The following is a 13,463-nucleotide window of genomic DNA, read 5'->3' as shown; positions in this document are numbered from 1 at the left end:
GTCTTAGTCATTAAGTTGCTGCTTCTAGCTTATACCCTCCGTTGCTTCAAACATACCTTGGTCATAAGTAAAAAAAGAATCACTCTTTTTAAAGACTTCTGCACCACCCCTCAAGAAGAAACAGTCTCACCTCATCTGAGTCATCATGATAACCGCTTTTGTGAGTGTGGGAGGCCGTGTCCAAAGCATCCACACCATCCACACCATTAGCCTCTGCATGCTGCTGGAGCACCGAGTACCGATGCACCAGGAACCTGGGGGCGGAAACTGCTGTCAACCCTCACGTGGTGAGGAAGAATGCATTTCTTATAGGGCTGTGGACTCTCCAAGTTTTACACACTCACAGAATGAGCCGTGCATACAGGAAGCATAGCCTATAGTTGGTATATGAAAAATGGAAGGAAAGATTTGGGTCCGATGTTTCAGTAACGTCACTTCAACTAGTCAGTTTTCGCCAGCGGCAGACTCTGCCCTTGGCTGACTTGCAGGTTTGACTGACTCCGGTTCCTTACCTTCCACCACAGACGTATTTCTTCACAATGAGCACTCCTGCTATGACTGTGACCAGCATCAATCCCACAGTGGCCAGGATAATTGGAACAGAATTTGACTTGGAATTCTTGATAAATTAAAACACAAACACACAATCAATTTTGGGTGTGCATATTCCAGGACTGAATTCAAAGAGGCTGCTCAATTTCTTATTTCTCTGCTCAACGATCTGTAGTCTCTAGGCACCTAATGATGAAACGTTCCCAAACCCCTCAAGATGACCATCTCAGTGCTACCAGGAGAATACCACAGCTGGCAGAGGGTAATCAAAACGTGAGCTGCCTTGAAGCTGTCAGAATAGTGCAAACTCAGGGGCTTCAATGTCAAAGTTACACTGGAAGCTATGGTTCTAGATCAAATACAATTGTGACTGTTCCCCGTGACCACTGGTTGTAAGTCTTGGAGCTTTTAAGGATGAAGCAGAGAGAGAGACCATGATAGTAAGTGGGCTGAATGAATCTAGCATAGGGCCATCACCTGGGAAGGAGCTGTGCCAATGCTGTCAGGCAGGCCCTCCCATGATAACAAGATTCATTTCTTAAGTTTTCACATGTTGTTATAAATAAGCTCTGTCATATCATTGTCTGAGTGTGACCTACCTGCTTCTGGGTGGGAGATAGGGAGTGTGTGTTTTCAGTGTATCCCAGAGGAGGCGGAGCTGGATTCTGGGACAAGCTGTGTCCCTGTGGGCGGGAGTCCTGTGCAATCACACACACAAACACTCTGAGGACAGCCGCCAGGAGTGCAGGGCAGTGATGCAAAGAAGCAGGAGCTTGCCCCCAACAAGTACACACACCCACACACTCTTCTCCCCCTGCCTTCTTCCACCCCGTCAGGCCCTCACTCCTGAGAAGGTTAGACAGGAGGGACTGCAGACTGTCCATCTCTCAGTTTCCAGATTAGGTACCTGGGGTCCACAGTCTTCTGTTCCCATTCACACTGCTGGGCCAGCACCTCTTTATCAAGAGGGTTCCTCTTACCAGATCCCCATAGCCTGGCCAGACAGTTCAAGGCTACAGATCTGGAATCAGCTCCCAAACTTGCTTCCAAATCAAGACCAGCCCCTTATTACCGCGGTGCAGGTTCTCCTTATGAACACACCTGACATGACTCAGCACAGAGATCCCCACTAACCAGGGTCCCATGCCCTTCCCTTCCACACGTGCAAAACCCCAGCCCTTGATGGCAGGACTTGTTGAGTCTTTTTTCTAAGTGACTCTGAGCCTCAGAAATTTTCTCAACCCTAAGCTTCTAAGACTTGGATAAATACTGAGCACCATTTTCCCTCCCCCAGAAAAGTTTTCAGTAGATGAGCTTATTGTTGGCTTAAGTGACCATCCTTCATCCTAACAATTTCCGTGCAACGGGAAGCCTGACATAAGTGGTCTGGCCACTTGTATTAGGTGATAAAGCTCTCGACACACTGTAACTTTGACCTTCCTGGCAGAACTCAAAACCCCACTTGTATCTACACCAGATCTACTTTAACACACCTGCTTTTCTGGACTCAAAAAGTTGCTTGTGCATTTCTTTTTCAAGTCTTTCACTTCTCGAACTGGATTCACGCCACCCTGGCATTTGTCTCCTGGAATTTTCCGGTACCTGAGGGGCAGAGAAAAGGTGTTGACAGAATACAAGGATGCACTTCTGGATTCTTGCTTACTTCCTGAAAACAAGATGTGAAAAGCTGCAGAAAAACTTCTGGTCCTTACACCATCTTTCAGGGCTTGGGGGAGATCCACAGGGGTGCTGGGGGGATATCCTGTGTAGTTTCAGTCCTTGGACAGACCACACATCCCTTGCCATGCTGCAATGACATGCCGACTTTCTGCCCTATGAGACTGCTGGGGAAGCCCGTCAGTACACAGGGGAGGGGAGAGTTATCAGGGGAGTAGGCAGTCAGGCTCCTCTAGAATGGCACTCTCTGCTATGGTGACTATTTACTTTTAAATTAATCAAAATTACTTCAGTTCCTCACTCTAGTGTCAATAGCCACAGAGGGCTAGGGGTCACTGTATCAGACGCAGCAGATTATAGAGCATTTCCCCCACCACAGAAAGTTCTACCGGACAGTGATTTTCTAGACTCTCTCAAATACTCAGAAGAGCGTGGAGGGAACTCTCTCCCTGCACAGGGGAGACGCGGGCCCGACGCGGGAGAAGCAGCCGCCTCACCCGTTTGTCGTCAGGTGCTCTTCTCTTCCATACAAACAAAACTCGAGGTCGTGGCCCTTCAGTTCTGGCTGTTCCACACATTTGGAGTCATTTTCTGGACGGAAGTAGCCAAAATCACTGTAAGAATAAGCAAAGAATGTATCTTTCAAAGTTGCTGAAAGACAGGAGGCAAATAGCAGTGAAGGCTTTATGTGGGGCAGAGGATGGTTAATATTCCAGGCTTGGGTTGCCAGAAAACAGCTAAGGAAGTCTGTGACATATAAAGAGGTCTCTTTAGGAACAAAAGCACACAGAGGGCTTAATTGGGGGGCGGGGAATGGCTTATGGATTGGGCCTGGGGGACTGAGGACTCAGTAGCTAGGAGTTCCACACAGACAGCTCAGGGAAGGGAAATCGCGCAGTCTATAGCGGGTAGGGATACACGCAACTAAGACACAGAGAAACAGTGTGTCAGCCACAGACCTAAACGCACGGAAACTTAGCAATTCTTTCATCTCCAAATAACTCATTATGTTATACCCATGAGAGTGTATATCCAACCTTTCCTGCCTTCCCCACATCTGTGTCCCTCTCAGCCTCTTAGATGGTGCCTGATGCCAATGTGAATGCCCATCCCTGCCCTCCATTCCATCCCATCTCTCCATAGTGACCTGTTCTCCTTTCTCTGCTTTCCCCAAAGTAAGGATATGCAGGGCCTTGGCACCTCATACCCCTAGGTGGGGGCTTGCTTCATGAACAGCTTGGAGGGACCGCCAGTCCCCTCACCCGGCAGCTTCTCCTTAGCTTGCACCTGTCCTCTTCTTTCACCACCCTCTCTCCCTTATTGGCCAATTTTCTCTTTTACTTGTTCTGTTTTACTCATTTACTTTTTACGCTCTGCATCTTGGCTTGAACCCCCCGCTGCAACCTTGAAAATGAATGTCTGCGCCCTTGCAGGCCCACCAGTCATCCAACCTTGGGGCTTTCTCTGTCTTGTTCACTTTGGCCACCCGGCACACCGCTGGGCCCACCCGCTGCAGCCCCAAGAGCTGCACTCAGGCTTCTCTGGTCACTGCTGGCTCTGCTCTCTTCCTGACACGTAGGTGCAGATGTTTCCCAAGATTCTATCATCCATTCTCTTACTCTGTATCTGCTCTCCCTTCGTGAGCTTAACTATTTGCTTAACTATTTGCTGCAACTAAAACTTCTAGGTTTGGACTTCCCTGGTGGTCCAGTGGAGAAGAATCCACCTGCCAACGCAGGGGACTTGGGTTTGATCCCTGTCTGGGAAGATTCCACATGCCTCGGAGCAACTAAGCCTGGGAGCCACAACTGCTGAGCCTGTGCTCCGCAACAACAGAAGCCACCTCAGTGAGAAGCCCGCACACTGTAACGGTGAGCAGCCCCTGCTCGTCACAACTAGAGGAAGCCTGTGCACAGCAACAAAAATGCAAGTAAATAACAATTTCAAAAAATTAATAAAACGTCCAGGTTCTACCTCTCTTGAACTCTAATCCTACATTTCCAAATACTTGCTGAACATTGCCACATAAATCTGTTGACAGAACCTCAAAGAAATAAAAATGTTCAAAACGTATCATGTTTCCTCCTTTGAGCTGGCCTCTCCTGTCATTTCTTTACATTTGTCCAGGGCACTATCTTCCTGAGCACCCCTATCTGGACGCCCTCGCTTCTTTCCTGTGGCAGCCACGGCTTCCCCTCACAGCCTATCTTCCGGCATACTCTTTCTTTTTGAAAATTATTTATTTATTTATTTTGGGCTGCCCCGGATCTTTGTTGCTGCAGGTGGGCTTTGTCTAGTTGCGGCAAACAGGGGCTACTGTTCGTTGTAATGTAGGGCTTCTCACTGCGGCGGCTTCTCTTGTTGTGGAGCACAGGCTCTAGGCGCCAAGGGCTTCAGCAGTTGCAGCATGTGGGCTCAGTAGCTGTGGTGCACAGGCTTAGTTGCTCTGGGGCATGTGGGATCTTCCCAGACCAGGGATTGAACCCATGTCTCCTGCATTGGTAGGTGGATTCTTCTCCACTGAGCCATCAGGGAAGCCCCAGCACAACCTTCCTGATCGTGCTGTTGGGGGCCTATGCTCACATCAGTCTACTGGTTTTAATGATCTGCTTCTTTCCAGATGTACAGATCAAATCTTACAGCTCATCAGGGCTCAGCTCAGATGCCAACGCCTCTACAAAGCCTCTCTGATCCAACTCCTTTTAGGTCTGGATGGAAGAATCTCTCCCTTCTCTAAATCCATTAGGTACTTACAGTTTCTCTTTTCAAACATACTCATGTGACTCTTACCAGAAGAGTCTATAATAAAATTTCTGTTATCATTTTTGCACTGCCCTGTGCCTAACAAATATTCAATGAATATTTGGTAAATATATAGATGCTGCTTGGACTTCAAGGTTTTCTGACAAATATTGAAGGGAGAGGGTAGGAAGAACAAGAGAAGACATCATGCCTCCAATAGCAAGGAGAAATTTCTGGCAAAAACTTTTGTGTGTTCAATCCAAAATTCCAGGGACCACACCCTCCCCACTCACGAAGTATACATTCCTCAGGCACGTGGGGTGTGTGCGCAGGCTCTGGGGCAGAACTAACTGCCCGGTTCACATCCCAGCTCTGCCACGTGACAGCAAGTTAGTCATGACCCCTCTCTACCTTTGTTTCTTCCTTTGTGAAATGTAAATAACACAGCACCTATCTCATGCGGCTGCTGAAGAGAAGTGTGAGTTGCTTAGGACAGTGTCTGGCACAGAAGCAATGTTTAAAAAAGTCAGCTGCTATCATTATGACTATGTGATTATTAAATACAATATGTGCTCAGGGGGGTTAGATTTTAATGGTGGAATCTAATCTAAACACAAGAATTAAAATATAGTGAATGCTGTAAAAATATAAGTGCAGTGGGAGCCTAGATGAGGAAAAACTGGGGAAGGCTTTAGGAGGCAACATCTGAGCTAAAGTATTACAGGCCAAAGAGGAATTCACCAGGCTTGGGGGGTCAAGCAGCAAATGTGGAAAGACCTTCCAGGCAGGAGTAGCAGCACGCACAGTGGCATGGAGCTCTGAAGCCGCAGAGCATGTTTGGAAAACAGAAGTAGTTCAGGTGACCGAGAGTCAGCCTGTGTGCCATTAAGGGTGAGAGAGCCCTTCAGAGTCTGACAGTATCCACAAACTCCAGCCCTATTATAACATCCAAGTGACCTGAGTGCCATTTTCCCTTGTAGAAATAGAGAAGGGAGGGCCCCTGGCCATCCCACACACAGATGTGAACAACACAGGAGGAAACACATGGTCAGACGGGGGTTTGTTCAGTCCCATACTCTGTCACCTATAGTTCGGGAGAATACACTGTAGGAGGGTAGGACTGCTATCTTCCTGTCTTCTTTTCCAAATCCACTTCTACCTCCCTGACAGCTTCTTCTGCAGCTAACAAGTTCCATAAGATTAGTACCTGTGATGTGAAGCAGTTCCTCTTATTCGCCCTAAGCTAGGCTACCAAGGGACTCCCTCGCCCCTGTACAATCAACTAACCCTGTGCCAGCCACGAAACTAATCCTTAAGCCTGGATGGTTCTGAACTCTAGGGATCCACCATGATGGCTCCGGAGCCTTGACGGGATAGAGACCAAACATTCTGATGGCATCTCCTCTCTCAGGACAGAGCCACACTCTCTCTGCCTGCAGTCCTGCAGACAACCCCAAAGCTAGCCCCACCTGCTGAACCCAGGCACTTAGGCTGTTTGCTAAAGCCCAGTTTCCCCTGAGCTCTCAGCTCCTGCCCCACTTTGCATGGTGCTTCTGTCCTATCGCCGCCTCTCTCTGCTTTCTTACTCGCATCCTCATTCTACACTCCTCTCCTTCCTCACACGGGTAAGTCAGGATTTCGGGGGTTGTTGCTGGTTCTGCACAATAATTAATGGTCTGATACAATAATGTTATTTGTTCAATTACTAACAATTCTGCTTCCCTTCCTCTGTGCCTCAATTTCCTTGAGGAAAGAAGAAGCAACAGTTTTCCACTCTTGAGGAAAAAAGGGGAAAAAAGGACTGAAATAATTTTCAACTGTCTGTTGCGTCCTCCAGCACAGGAGGTGGCTGACAGGGATCTGAGGGGTGCAGATACCAGAGGAAGTCCTCCAGGGAGCAGGGACAGACGGACGGCTGCTTGGTCACAACATAGTTTCGACCATTCTGACAGACAGATGACTTGCGTAGCCGGAGGTATTGTTCTTTATAGCCTAAAATGCAGCCATCTCCATAATCTCCAGGGTCTGTAGAGTGAGCCAGCCAGATGGTATAGTCCTTCTCTTCACCTAAAAGAAAGACAGGCTCTTCAGGAAACTACATGAATCCACTATGTGAGACAGCTGCCAGGCAATAGAAAGAAAGAAGAGACGAAAAGTACAGATGTCTGACTTAACCTATTGCTTCGCTTTGGAATTGCAAAAGAAAGTTGCATTAGTGGGAGCCTACTAGTGAATGGCCTTTCCTCAAGCCAAGGGAGGAGTCTTTGCAGTTCACAGCCCATTTGAGTTCTAAGAAAAACCTTGTGCAGCAGGAAGGTGGATGGAGAACCTCTAAAGTTACTTCCAGACTGAGAGGCTGCTGTCTTTAAGTCTTGTGCACTTGTGTTCTTGGTCAGGGGCTGTCAGAGGTAAGCAACCAGATGTTTGCCTTTAGGGCAAGACGCCAATTAACCAAAAGCAAGGGTTTAATTGTACCAAGGGTGAGAATGCTTCAAAAGGTGGGGGAAATATTCTCTTTCTAGTATTTGTGCTGATGAAGCGAGCACAAACATTCTCTAGTCTTTTAACTCTTGTTGCTGCTGCTGCTGCTAAGTCGCTTCAGTTGTGTCCAACTCTGTGCGACCCCAGAGACAGCAGCCCAGCAGGCTCCCCCGTCCCTGGGATTCTCCAGGCAAGAACACTGGAGTGGGTTGCCATTTCCTTCTCCAATGCATGAAAGTGAAAAGTCAAAGTGAAGTCGCTCAGTCGTGTCCGACTCCTAGCGACCCCATGGACTGCAGCCTACCAGGCTCCTCCATCCATGCGATTTTCCAGGCAAGAGTACTGGAGTGGGGTGCCATTGCCTGTTGACTGGCTTTCAAATGAAGACTGCTAATGACAGTCAACCTGGCTCAGTGTGTCATATCATCCACTCCTGGAAAAATGACTCAAAGGCTGTGGCCTAAAGACTGTGGATTGGGCTTTTATCCTTCAGGATATGAAGACTAGCACCCAGCCTGTTAAAGAGCAGTGCTTAACCAATCTTTTAATGATGTTAAACTTCAGGGATAACTGTAGAAGCTGCCTGCATCTGCAGAGGGGACAACTCATAAGCCAGCTCTTTTACAGTCTATTTAACGAATTTAGATTATAATGACTCTCTGGTTTTAAATCACTGAAACATCTTGTAGAAAAGGTCCAAACCAAGTGTTTCTACTTCCTGCAGGAGTCACTAAATTAACGTGCTAAGGAAATGGGCCCCTAACACAGTCTAAAAAAGTCAGGACCAAAATTTAACCCAAGCATCTTGAAACTTTATATCTTCTTTCATATTATGCCAAGCAATCACGGGTCACAGATGGTCACTTTTTGTCCAGTTTTTCTTTTATCCTTCTTATTTTCAATACAGTGCCAGCATCTTTAGTACTGGGGGTCTGGGTTTGCTTGTGATTCTTTAGGAATACCATGAAATGAATATTTTAACTCCTTCTCTGAAGCCATTTTTCTGGGTCTTTAACATGTCTTCCAGTTTGAAGTCACAGCATTCAGAAATGGTCAGTGTGGGCTTCTTGCCTGCTCAGGAGCCAGTCTAGAGTCTCAGTTGTGACTGATATTCAAGCCAAACTCCGCAGGAAAACTTCCTTACTTCAACATTTAAATAAATGACATAATCAATTAGATGTAACACATTTTCCTCTAAAGTTTCCTCTTTATAGTTCTGCTGTAACCAGCAGTGAAAAACCCTGAAGTCTTATGAAGTAATTTTAGACAAATATAAACACGTACTATCCTTACAAGCAGAAAATAACTTTCAGAAAATGCTTCAGAGATCTAAAGTGCAAAACTAAACTCTTCTAAATATCCACATGCGGCTGGTGTGAATTGAGATTTACAGTAAGGGTGAGTGTAAAATATGCATCAGATTTTGAGGACTCAGAAGAAAAAGAATGTAACAGATGGCCAAAAAGCACATGAAAAGCTGCTCAACATCGTTAATTATCAGAGAATCAAAACTACAATGAGGTATCACTTCATACCAGTCAGAATGGCCATCATCAAAAAATCTACAAACAATAAATACTGGAGAAGGTGTTGAGAAAAGAAAACCCTCCTACACTGTTGGTGGGAATGTAAATTGCTGTAGCCACTATGGAGAATGGTATGGAGGTTCCTTAAAAGACTACAAATAGAACTACCATGATTCCGCAATTTAATTCCTGGGCATATAACCAGAGAAAACCACAATCTAAAAGGATACATGTACCCCTATGATCAGAGGGGCATATTGCAGTTCATACTACAGCACTGTTTATAATAGCCAGGACATAAAAATAAAAGCATCAAAAGAGGAATGATAGATGATGTGGTACATATATACTATGCTGTACACAGTACATATGTATGATATGGTACATCACACATAAATAAAAGATGTGGTGCATATAAACTATGGAGTATTACTCAGCCATAAAAAAGAATGAAATAATGCCATTTGCAGTGACATGGATGGGCTTAGAGATTGTCATACTGAGTGAAGTAAGTCAGACAAAGATAAACATCATATGATATCACTTATATGTGGAATCTAAAAAAAGGTACAATGAACTTATTTACAAATAGAAATATCCACATACACAGAAAAGGAACTTATGGTTACAGGGAGAAAGAGGGGAGAGTGATGACTTGGGAGACTAGGATTGACATACACACTAACTATATATAAAATAGATAACTAATAAGGACCTACTGTAGCACACAGGGAACTCTACTCAATACTCAGTTTATATAGGAAAAGAGTCTAAAGGAGAGTGGGTATATGTATATGTATAACTGATTCACTATGTTGTATAGTGAAACTAATACAACATTATAAATCAACTATACTCCAATATTTTTTTTAAAAAATCTTTAAAAAGGAAGAGTGTAAAGTATTTCACTAATAATTATCAAATATTGTTTTACATGTTAAAGTGATATTTTAGACATACTGAAATAACTATATTATTAAAATGAATTTTGCCTCTTACTTGTATAATGTAGCTAGCTGACAGAATAATTTAAATTATATATGTTGCTCTCATGCTATTTCTCTTGGATAGTGCTAATCCAAACAGGGGAAGTGCTTTTCTGGTACCATTTCACTGCCTGCTCACCCACGTGGAACATCCTTCAATCCTCTTTCATAGACATGATTTTCTTATTCCAGTTAGAAGAAACTGAACTGGATGGGTTATTTAGGAAAATAGGCTTACAAGTTTCTGATAGAAAAGGTCAAAGGAGACACTCACAGTTCCTTTCAAGGATATCTTTAAAATCGATGGTGTAGGAGACCCACTGGCGAGCCAGGAAAGATTCTGTGAAGCCCCAGATGCTGATGTTCATGGACCTAGCTCCGGGTTCTGAAGCCAGGCCCGTAAAGTAGATAGGCTCCTTGGTAAATGTGTAGGTTTGCCAGCACTGACCCTCGTCTGTGGAGAACCTGAAACCACAGTTAGAGGAAGATCGTGACAGAGGATCAACGTTTACTGGATTATCAGGAAACCACTCCAGCTGTTTTCATCCCAAATCAGAGAACTCTCATATTTAGGTGACGGCTTACTGACTGACAATTATATTAATTTCTAATGCCTGCAGTTAACAGGGAAATGGGATTCACTCAAATAGTATGGAAGAAAATGCATTTATAAAAATTCTTCCAAGGGAAAGGAAGAATAGTGACCCATATAAGAACGGGCTTCTGAGTCAATAAACAGAAATTATACAATAAGAACTTGTACTTAAGGAGTTATTTACCATCCAGACTGCTTCAATGCATCCATAATATTCTTGTGGGAAGAGAGAAGAACATTTTTTCTTTTAAGTGATAAAAAATGTAAGCTAGCAGAGTCAGAGGAAAAACACAAAGCCATTTAATTTGAGTTGCTCTGAATGCAACCCCTTCAAGCACCTCCCCTGCAGCTCTGCAGAATGCCTAAATCTGAATCAGGGTCCGGAACTTCCCCACAAACTGAAAAACATCCCGCGGTAGCCCTCTGGGCAGACAGTGTGGGTGGAGCTGAGCTCATGCATACTTAATCACATTGATCGGATGGCTGCTGTGCTCAATGGCTACGATGATGCCTCCAGAATCCAGGATGGTGTAATAGTGGGGTCCTTCCAGCATCTTCATCCATGAGTAACCCCCGTCATCTGAGATGTACACATCTGGGACCATCACGGAGATGGCATCCCCCACGCTACCTACAACACAGCCCACCATCTCATCAGCACACGTCAGCAGAGAAACAGAGAGGAGTCACTGTCACGAGAAGAATTCTGAATGAGTTTATTCTGATTATTTCCCATCAGGCCTCTTGGAATTAAAAAAAAAAGGCCACGACAATTTGGTAAAGGAAGAGGTCATGTTGCTGCTCTCTGATGGGAGTCCATGAAAAACCCACAGTATCTTTATCTTGCGAGAAATTCTGCAAAGGGTGGTAAAAGCCATGGATGGTGGTTTTCTCACAGGGTTCAATGCTATGACTGAGCTTCAATGTACTCAACTAGCTCTTCCCACAGAGGTGAGGGAGGGCTGCTTACCATGGGCAATGACTATGCCAACAGCATTAGGCTCTGACAGTGGGGCCATCGGAACATTTAGTTTCTGAGAGATGCTATAGGAAGCGTGGATATGAAGGCTGCACTGTGGAAAGACACCAAAGCTTAGATTAAAACCAAAGGTGTAATTTTTTTTATTCATCTCAGAGTCTTCTAATAATAAGGCTTTTTAACTTATTAACCCAGACTTCAGTGGGATACTCTTTTAAAAAATTGTGGTTAAAATAACATACCATAAAATTTGCATTTTAAAGGGTGCAATTCAGTAGTGTTAGGACATTCACACTGTTGTGCAACCATCACCATAATTCATCTCTGGGACTTCCACATCTTGCAAAACTGAAACTTCTATGTCCATTAAACCATAACTGCCTATTCCCCCTTTCCCAGACCCTGGCATTCCCAGACCCTGACACCATTCTATTTTCTTTCTCTGTAAATGTGATTATTAAATTATTATTAAATGCATTATGCATTTAAGAAGCAAGAATATCCCACTGAGCCTATAATTCAACAACAAAAAACCAAATAACCCACATTAAAAATGGGCAAAGGACTTGAAAAGACATTTCTCTAAAGAAAATGAGAGGCTTCCCAACTTGATGACTGCCTGCCATATTTCAGATACTGAACAAGATGTGGTGGTGATTTGAAATAAGACCCAGTCCTGTCTTTAAGAAACATTTCTTAGAAATTAGTTGGGTTATAAAGCAGGATGGTAATCCTTTAAAGGATGCTTTAAAAGAGGTTCAGGAGACTTCCCCGGTGGTCCAGTGGTAAAGACCCTACCTTCCAATGCAGGGAGTAAGGGTCTGACCCCTGGTCCGGGAACCAAGGTTCAGGAACTAAGGCCCCACATGCCACAGGGTGTTGCCAAAAAATTACAGAAAATAAACAAGTAAACAAAGAGGCTCAAATTGGTTACAATGTTAATTTTATGCCATGTGCAATTTTATTGCAGTTAAAAAAAGCTTCATGTAAACTGCTAATGAAATGAAGAGCAATGATTAGTTCTAACTAACCAGTCCATCCTAAAGGAGATAAGTCCTGAGTGTTCATTGGAAGGACTGATGTTGAAACTGAAACTCCAATACTCTGGCTACCTGATGAGAAGAGCTGGCTCATTTGAAAAGACCCTGATGCTGGGAAAGATTGAAGGTGGGAGAAGAAGGGGACGACAGAGGATGAGATGGTTGGATGGAATCACCAACTCAATGGACATGAGTTTGGGTGAACTCTGGGAGTTGGTGATGGACAGGGAGGCCTGGGGTGCTGCAGTCCATGGGGTCGCAAAGAGTCGGACGCGACTCAGCGACTGAACTGAGTTGAACTGAAGGATGGTCAGGATTTCCACCAACCTTAATGAACTGGGGGGAGGGGAGACAGGGACAACCTCCCCAGGAATAACACGGGCTAGAGGCACAGCAGGGTGTTCAGGGAGCAGCAGAGTTACAAGAAGGGGTGTGTCGGTGATAACGACAATGAAATGGGCAACAACAATGAAAAGGCAGAAGAGAACCTGCCGGGGGAGGAGAGGACCTTCATTCACCAGATCATGGGCAAAAGGGAGCCATGAAGAGTGCTAGGGAGGGAGAGGCACAGCAGCATGAGGGTGGCAAGGTACGTAAGGAGGCCACTGCACCTGTGCCTGTGCCTGAGGTGGAGAGGGCAGGAGCAGAGCAAGGCTAGGGTGGAGGGGTGGGAAGGGGAGCAGGAGGGGAGAGACTCCACAGTAGTCATGAAGACACAGAAGGGAGAGAGTGTGATGGGAATGGTGTGGGTACATTTATCTCCCACTGGTTGAGTCTCTTAAAACAGAAAGCCCAGTCAGGACAGCAGAGTACATACCAACCGTAGGCAGGTACTCAGAAGAGAGCCTGGAATTACCAATGCTGTCACTTTTGAAGGAAACTCCC

The 13,463-nt window shown here is 45.1% G+C and overlaps 1 protein-coding gene across 6 annotated transcripts in view; it reads right to left on the bottom strand.

Moving 5' to 3' along the window:
- SORT1 (sortilin 1) overlaps positions 1–13,463 on the bottom strand; it is a 67,362-nt gene that overhangs the window by 4,555 nt on the left and 49,344 nt on the right. For 4 of the 6 annotated variants that reach the window (XM_010803258.4, XM_010803259.4, XM_059885049.1 and 1 more), the window contains exons 12-20: positions 11,530–11,632; positions 11,022–11,190; positions 10,239–10,429; positions 6,849–7,038; positions 2,727–2,843; positions 2,046–2,154; positions 1,152–1,250; positions 513–619; positions 131–254 (exon numbers count right to left, since the gene is read on the bottom strand). In XM_010803258.4, coding sequence (XP_010801560.1) covers positions 131–254; positions 513–619; positions 1,152–1,250; positions 2,046–2,154; positions 2,727–2,843; positions 6,849–7,038; positions 10,239–10,429; positions 11,022–11,190; positions 11,530–11,632 — 1,209 coding nt within the window. The remainder of the gene's footprint in view (positions 1–130; positions 255–512; positions 620–1,151; positions 1,251–2,045; positions 2,155–2,726; positions 2,844–6,848; positions 7,039–10,238; positions 10,430–11,021; positions 11,191–11,529; positions 11,633–13,463) is intronic. The other 2 variants (XM_002686189.7, XM_010803260.4) reach the window with 1 other exon arrangement.

Source organism: Bos taurus, chromosome 3 (genome assembly GCF_002263795.3).
Source record: "Bos taurus isolate L1 Dominette 01449 registration number 42190680 breed Hereford chromosome 3, ARS-UCD2.0, whole genome shotgun sequence".
Classification (NCBI taxonomy): Eukaryota; Metazoa; Chordata; class Mammalia; order Artiodactyla; family Bovidae; genus Bos; species Bos taurus.
Note: the sequence above shows the minus strand (reverse complement) of the source record. Positions and strands in the feature narration are given on the sequence as shown.